The sequence below is a fragment of the Alligator sinensis genome, unplaced genomic scaffold (genome assembly GCF_000455745.1).
Source record: "Alligator sinensis unplaced genomic scaffold, ASM45574v1 scaffold551_1, whole genome shotgun sequence".
NCBI lineage: Eukaryota > Metazoa > Chordata > Crocodylia > Alligatoridae > Alligator > Alligator sinensis.
The window spans coordinates 303952-311695 of NW_005842526.1; the positions used below are offsets into that span (position 1 = coordinate 303952).

General features: G+C 47.4%; 1 protein-coding gene across 7 annotated transcripts in view; it reads right to left on the bottom strand.

Annotated features, from left to right (window-relative positions):
* The window catches only part of SLC11A2 (solute carrier family 11 member 2), a 34189-nt gene that overhangs the window by 15257 nt on the left and 11188 nt on the right, over positions 1 to 7744 (bottom strand). For all 7 annotated transcript variants that reach the window (XM_006031712.3, XM_006031713.3, XM_006031709.3 and 4 more), the window contains exons 2-6: positions 7645 to 7728; positions 4834 to 4970; positions 3819 to 3944; positions 3267 to 3386; positions 945 to 1051 (exon numbers count right to left, since the gene is read on the bottom strand). In XM_006031712.3, coding sequence (XP_006031774.1) covers positions 945 to 1051; positions 3267 to 3386; positions 3819 to 3944; positions 4834 to 4970; positions 7645 to 7678 — 524 coding nt within the window. In that variant the 5' untranslated portion in view covers positions 7679 to 7728. The remainder of the gene's footprint in view (positions 1 to 944; positions 1052 to 3266; positions 3387 to 3818; positions 3945 to 4833; positions 4971 to 7644; positions 7729 to 7744) is intronic.

The following is a 7744-nucleotide window of genomic DNA, read 5'->3' on the forward strand; positions in this document are numbered from 1 at the left end:
GGCAGGGGGTCAGGCTAGATGATCTGTTCAGGTCCCTCCTGACCCTAGCTACTATGAAACTATGAAACCTACAGTTGGTGAGAGATAGGAGATTTTACTTCCCAATTTGGTTTTCATTTCTAGGCCTCCTGATTGCGGAGGCAAGGCCTTGTCAAAAAACAGTCTGCTAGGACTGGATGCTCTGCACCAGGGCTGACAAACTTCTAAGTTGCTGGGGGCTGCACCAGCAGGGGCTGCATTAGGAGGAGCCACAGGCTCTTGGGCCACCCCCACTCCCTCACATGCATGGGCAAGCCACCCCCCCCCAAATCCCACTTCACCATGCATGGAGGCAGCACCCATCCCAATCCCACTGCACTGCATTGTGGACTCCTTGCGCACTGTGGGCTATGCCACCCTCCCCCTTACAGCAGGAGGAAGAAGAAAAACATAAGGCAGGAAGGAGAAGTTGAGTGACTCCAGGTGCAGCAGCAGTTGGAGTCACGTGGGGTGCAGTGGCTGGGTTTGGGGTCTGAGGTCTGCACTCTCCCACAGACTTCATGCGGCCCACACACCATCAGTTGGTCAGCCCTGCTCTACGCACTTCCAGCGTCAGTTCTGATTTAGAAGCACGCAGTTCTGACTTCATATGACTAAACAGAATCTTCTATGTCAAACTAGTAATGGCAGCTGCCAGCATGAGCTCAGAAACGCCAATTACATTTAAATCTTTAAACGCAAATACTTTTAACGTAGTGCACAGCCTAAGACGAGGCTTTATCTGTGAGTCTCTAGGAGTCCTGGCTACAAGAAATGAAACAGGTACCTTTTGGGCATGCCCACACATACATATGCATCAGACCCCAAATATGCATTTTCTGGTGGAATGAGAGCATATGATGAATGCCAAAGACAGAGAGGGCCACTCATTTCCCACATCTTGCTGGCAATAATAGTTGACTTACCTCCCAACAGACAAGAGGTTAATAGCGATTGCCGAGCCGATGACTTCTTGCATGTCTGATCCAATGATAGCGAGCTCAATCATCAGCCACAAGATAATTCGAGGGACCTATTGGCACAAACACTGGACTTTAGTGACATTAAGCACTAGAAACAGCAAAAGACCCCTACAGAGGAAACTGGGGACAGGTTTTTTTCCCTGCATTCCTACTAACACTGCAGAGCCTATAGCAAAGCCCCAGTCAAGTCGATGGAAAGACGCACACTGATGTCAGACCCTGGATCAAAGCCCTTAGGTTGCTAAGATGAGCTTGATACACCTAATGGACTTCTACAGTTCATTCTCTGCCTTTTGCTTAGTTTGGATAGTGAAACTAGACAGCTATGTTCACTGTAGCTTTGGACTGACAGGGACTGGGGGGTAATTGGGTGAAAGGTTGAAAACTCCTAAAATGCTCCTTCAGCAGAAATTTCAAAGAGCGTACCAAAACATGACAACTTATAGGGAACTTGAAAGCGGGGGAGGGTGGAAATCAGACCAATAAGCCAACATAAAGGCTAAACTTGTTTGCATGGGCAATTCTTACAAACAAAGATCAGCACTTTCCATCAGACAGCTCTAGTCATCTTTATCAGAAGTGCAAGTCATGCTTACGCCATGAATGCTGTCTGAGCAGGCTGGTGTTGCAGGCACATGATGGCTTATTTTTCGGAACATTTCTTTCCCCATGATTCCTCACGTTCATTTAAAGAAAAGCTTACATTTACATCTCTTCCACTGTTTTAAGAGGAAGTTCAAACAAGAACAGAACAGTACTCCTCGGTTCTGTTCTTGACTTTGCCCTAGATTTATTGTTGGACATTATGGGACACTCATTCCCCCTATACTTCAGTTTCTGGTGTTGCCCATCTCGTAATGATCAGGCAGGGCTGAAGCATAGCAACATCCTCCAACAGAAGACTGTGTATACATAAAAAGTAGATAGAAATTACATCAAGGTAAGCCAGCCTGGAATGTTTGTAAAAGATTTTAGCAGTTGACAGGAGTACCCTGAAAAAGGTAACTCAGACTGACTAACCATGAGATTTTCAAGAGGATTCATTAAAACACACTAAACACCTCCCTAGATATACTATTTTAGAATTAAGGATGTTTTAACCTCCTGCATGGACACTATGGTTTAGAATCAGTTGCAACTGAGGCCAGGTTATTTTAATTCACTTTAGAAGTGGATTAAGATCAAATGAAGGCCACTTAAATTCTGGGTGAGGGACTCCACAGGGATTTAAAGCTGTTTAAATGGATTCAATTCATCTTACTTTTAATATGAAAATTAATTCAGATTAATCTCCCTGCGTGTGTCTACGTAGCAGACAAGCACTTGGTTAGCATTAGAGTTAATGTTAAAACCTGCTCACCAAATATCACCACAGAAATCTGCCTTACTTTAAACTGCTGGCCAAAATTACAGAAGTCAAGTCTAAACACCTCAGCTCCACAGGCACCGGGCAAGAGCTGACACTGCAAATATATCTTTTAAAACAAACAGCCTCAGTGAGAGAAGGAGGATTTAACACAGTTGGTCAGTACTAACAACAACGTGAGTGCCGTGTAGAGGCTGGATGTCTCTGACAGCAAGTAAACCCTGACACATTCCCACAACACTGTCAAAGCTCTTTGGAGAAGGGAGTGGATAAGATTGATATCAACTTAAAGGCAGGTGAGGCTGTCCCCTCCCTAGGAGATCCAAATCTATTCCTAGTCCAGCTCTAATGCCCCAACAGCTGCTGTCTAAAGTTTGCCTTTCAAGCCATTACTGAAAAACCCTCCCTGCCTTTTCACACCCCTGCCCCAGTGAGCTTCCTCTGGCAGCCACCCTTGCTGCGAGAGGGTCTACCTGGCACCCACCTACAATGAAAGTCCAGGTCTCTGCTGGGTTTTACTGCACTAGTGCAGAAAGAGCAAGAACTTGGTCCCAGAAGAGATGGATTTGGCTTTTTTAAAACCTGTGCTCTAGGAGGCTGCCTGGACCAAGGCAGAGCTGGATACACCAGTCACACCAGTGAATCAGCACATGCCAGAGGTGGCGTCCTAGCACCCTCCCCATGACCTTCTTTCAGAGCCACCTGAAAGGTCTATCTGGAAGTGTAGGCTACACTTTTGTCATTCCCTGTACTGTTCTGAAACCACTTGTCTGTCTCCCAGCCATTCAGATAGTTGTTTCTAGCAGAATGACTGGAAAAGACAAGCAGAGCAGCTGAGGGCATGGAAACCCTGCCCAGATTACAACTCCCAGTCTAACCAACTGCAAAGCAAGACCTACCTTCTGATACTGCCGGTTACACACTTCAGCAAGGTGTAGCCCCGTCACTACTCCCAGCCTCGCTGCCAGACGCTGCAGGAGGAGACCAATGATGGTGGCCAACATGAGAACCCAAAGCAACTAGGAGAGATGCAGAGGCACAAGATAAGTAACCTGGAGATACTTCAGGAATAGTTCAACAGGCTACACACCACCCACAAGGATCACAGGCATCCTGTCCTGGGCCTGCTCACTGACAGGAATCAAGCATACAGTACACAGATGTGAAAGCACAGCCCCACTGAGATTTGATGCCTGGCTTTATAAACCCATCTCTGATACACAGAAGAGGCTGCAAGAAAAGACAGCTGCAAGCCACTATGAAGGGGGACAGACCACAGCTCCCATTTTAGTGGGCAGCCTGGCCAACTTCTCAGCATAGCAATGCCAAGGCAGCCTGAAGCACCCCACCCCTGCCTTTCCACCCTGGCACAGACCAGCCGATTGGAGCATGTGTCCATGCTGGCTGTCCAGCATTGAACTCCTTCATAGCTGGGGGGTTTTCACACTGACCTTAAACCCTGCAACAGCGCCCGACTGTAAATCTGATTCGATGTTTCCTGGGTCAAGGTAGGCGATGCTCATAAGGAAACCAGGCCCCGTGAAAGCCCAGAGCTTGCGGAAGCTGAACCATGATTGCTTTAAAACAGAAAAAGAAAAATCAGAGCTACTAGGATGAGACATGGCATTAAAGAGGGAGGTTGCTCCTGCCTCACTGAAAGCCCAGTCGCCCATCTCTCAGATGCAGCAGGAACAGCCATCAGCACTACTTCCAACAAAAGCAGCACCCAGGCTCTTTCTTGTGTTCTATGCACCTCTCTTTCTGGAGCCCTTCAGGGTCACAGCCACTGGAGTCAGGGGCCGATACTCAGCTAACTCTGCCTGGAAACTTTCTATGTGCTGGCTTGGCAGCTCGCTATAGAGCAGTAAAGAAAGCAGCAGCCCTCTGCAAAGGAGAACTGGCTGAGCCATTATGCTGCAGCAGTCCTGCTTGCAGGGAAGTGTTTTTTTTCTGGGGAAAAGAGAGAAAAGCAAAGCTAGTTCCCTCCTGGCATACAATGGAGCTCTCTCTGCGCTTCAGTGAAGCAGAATGTGCTGCCATTAGCTAGGCTCCCAAAGATAGTAGTGGGGCTCAGAAAGACAAGCCATGACAGGACAGAGTAGTTACCTAAAGCATATGCATACTCAGGGAGTATTTTGGGAAGCCTTAATAAGAGGCAGGTGCGTGAGCACGCCCTGTTCAGACTGAACTGAGCAGCTGGATGTAGAAGAAGTTGACCTGCCCCACACGCAAACACGGGAGCCACTTGTTTTGTCCTAGAGGGGCAGCTGAATCCCAAATACACACAGGAGATGTCACCCCCTTCTCTACCCTGATCTTCAGCATCTGAAACAGGGCAGTCTCAACCTAACCAAGAAGGGAAACCAGAACCCATAACAGCAATCAGTCGTGTACTTCCAGTGAAAGCTGTTTCCCCATCAAGTGGAGCTAACAGGGTTTGGGGTTCCCTGGCACAGCTGCACTGACCACTTCATCCTCAGGGATGGGGATCTTCTCATCAAAGTAGGTGGTGAATGGCTCCTCTATGGACTCGGCAGACTGGACGGCCCCTGCGCTGTTGCAGACTGTGGTGACGACCTCCCCATCATCTCCTGGTGCTTCTTCTGAATTTATAGAAAGCAAAGCATAAAACAAAGCAGGAATCATAGTGAGGAAGTGACATGGGCAAAAGAGGATGCTTTAAAACAAGATGTGCTCTTTGCAAGCAACCTCAGCAAGATAGATGGGGGGTTCTGGTCGCATCCCCACTGCTAGATAGGCCTGGGTATTTTTTTTTATTTATTTTTTTATCCTTTTGCATTAAGGAAAGTGTGGAGCAGCAAATCCATTTTGCTTTTTGCTGCAAGACTGCAGTCTTTGTCTTGCCCGTACTGTCTGCTTTAGCCTGAAGCCACCTCTGTCTCAGCCAGAGAGACTGTCAAATTAATGTGTTTTTTCTTTTATTCATATTTAATATTAAAAAAAACCATACCTATTCTAGGCACTTGAACGTTACAAGAAAAGCAGAGAACTATTAATGTAATCATTAACAGGCACTCAGCCAGCCAACCACCTAACCGTACTTCCATCCTGCATTGTTATAGGAACACCCTCAGCCCTCTCTAAAAACAGATGGCTTTATAACGTGCTCAGAAGCTGAGTTTAAGCCACTGGAAGACATTCCTAAAGTATCGAATCCTACCCCAGGGCAGCACAATGGACAGCTTGTTAGATTCTTGGAAGCCAAGAGTCAGAAGCATTAAAAGGAGACTGCACGACTATTTCTTTCTCTCCCAACATATGAGAGCACGTACTTCAGAGACTGTAGTTCTGCTGAACTCTAGTAGGACAGTATCTAACTTTAAGTTATAAACAGGTCTGTCAACAACAGAACCAGAAACTCCTACAGCTTTTCCATTAACATCTGCAACTTCAATCTGCCCCTGCACCCAGCCCTTAGGACAAGTCAGTTCCAATACCCAGGCAATACTCACTCTTGCTTCCTCCACTTCCCATTTTGCTTTCAAAGGATGAAAAGCAGCATCTGATTTAAACCTGCTTCTTCGTCTAAGGACCCAAGTGTGAGCAGAGGAGTAAAAGCAAGACTGCTTCTTTTAACCCAGTTTCTAATTGCATCATCAAGGTAAACTGAAGCAGATCGCTCCTCCTTGTACCTCACCTACCAAATACCTCATTGGCTGGTCAGCAGGTCTGTTTACATAATAGATTTAAAGTGGCTGCTCTTGTGCTCATTTTGTTAGTGGAAAGGTTGGTTGCCCAACCCTGGTGTGCTCAACTGGTTAAACAGGGCTAAGGAACTGGGGCGAACAGTAAATCAACTGCTGAACGCAGACATAAGTGGCAGAAAATTGGTTTCAACTCTAATTTTAATTCCTCTGGAACCCGTGTTCTCCAGATGCAGGCTATTTCCCCACTGGGCCAGCCAGAAGACATGAGTTTCACTGGTGGTGATTTGTTCAGGTGTTGTTCATAATCTAAAATCTACACAGGCCTAATTAAGCCAAGGAAGCAGGAATTAAAGGTGCCATCTAGTTTCTCTTCTTTATCTACAGCTGTCGGTCCCTCGGAAGCAGGGAACAGGACTGACCCAAGTTAAGGCACCTGCATGCTCACACATCCCTATTCTCCAGACCCCAGAGGAACGGCAACATCACCAGAACGCATTCTTCTAGGAGCCTTGCCAGCAGCAGGCCTGAAGTGCCAATTTCCTTACAAATCTTAGATACAACCCTGAATACTACACTGCTATCACACTCCTGCTGCTCTGTCTCCATGAGCCGGCAACCGTGGCTTGCGAGCATCCTGCTCTCAAAGAACAGGTGAGAACGCCACTAGAGGTTGCCTTTAGGATCCACCTGCCCAAAAGTGCCCTTTTCGTACTAAAAAGGCTGACAACTAGTTAAGTCAACGGCAGTCAGGTAGAATGCCGATACTCTACCGTCCTACCTGAGAACAGGAAAGGAAATGCTAGAACTAGCAGGAAATAACAGCAGCCAGTGTGTTCAAACATCTGACTTAGATTCCTAAATTCTGCTACCACAGCTGTGTTGGGCAGGGGTGCGAAACCCCGGGGATGGATACAGCTAAGCTGGCAAAATAATGATGCAACCCTGCATGAACAGCGAGTGGGCAGAACAAATCCCTCTGCCGGTATGCACCATGTCCCCACTAGGGGGCACTGCCAACAGCCGCTGGGCTGGTACAGCAATAGCAGGCGCTGCATTAGCCTTGAGGGTGAATTACTTCCCTCTGCCAGGGCGCCCAAGGGCATAGGGAAGCCTTATCCCTGCAGGGAAGTGGGAGCCTACTAAGCTGGGGTTGTGCATTCTCAGCAGTGCTCACTGCCTCCGCGCAAACAGACACAGCAGGATCTCCAGCGCTCTCCCTACCTGTGGCGATTTATTCTCCACCCTAGCTAAAGCAATTTAAAACAACAGCTGAGTTCTTGGTCTGTTGACTCAAACTAACTTTTGCCTTTTTTTTTTTTTTTTTGACAGTTTGCATTTTAATTTCAGTGGGATTGGTGCATCTAAATCCCTTGGAACCGAGAAAACTTCAGCCTTCCTTCTCCCAGCCTGAAGTGGTTTTTTTATGTCTAACTGGGGCCAAGTCACAGAAGAGGGGCTGGAACTGTCTAGACCTGAATGGGGGCTTTGTCTAAGGATAAACTGTTTATTCTCATCCTCCTGTGAGGCGGAGATGAGGCCTGACTTAGACAAGCAGCTAGTCTGGTCCCATGCAGCAATCCCTACAATCCAGACATGCATGCAGTGTTACCGTAGGATGCTTTCCGGTCCCTGCTAGGCGCCATGGTGGAAGATCTCTGACTGGCTGGGGAATCCTTAGAATAGGCCAGGTTACCTACAAAAGAGAAGGG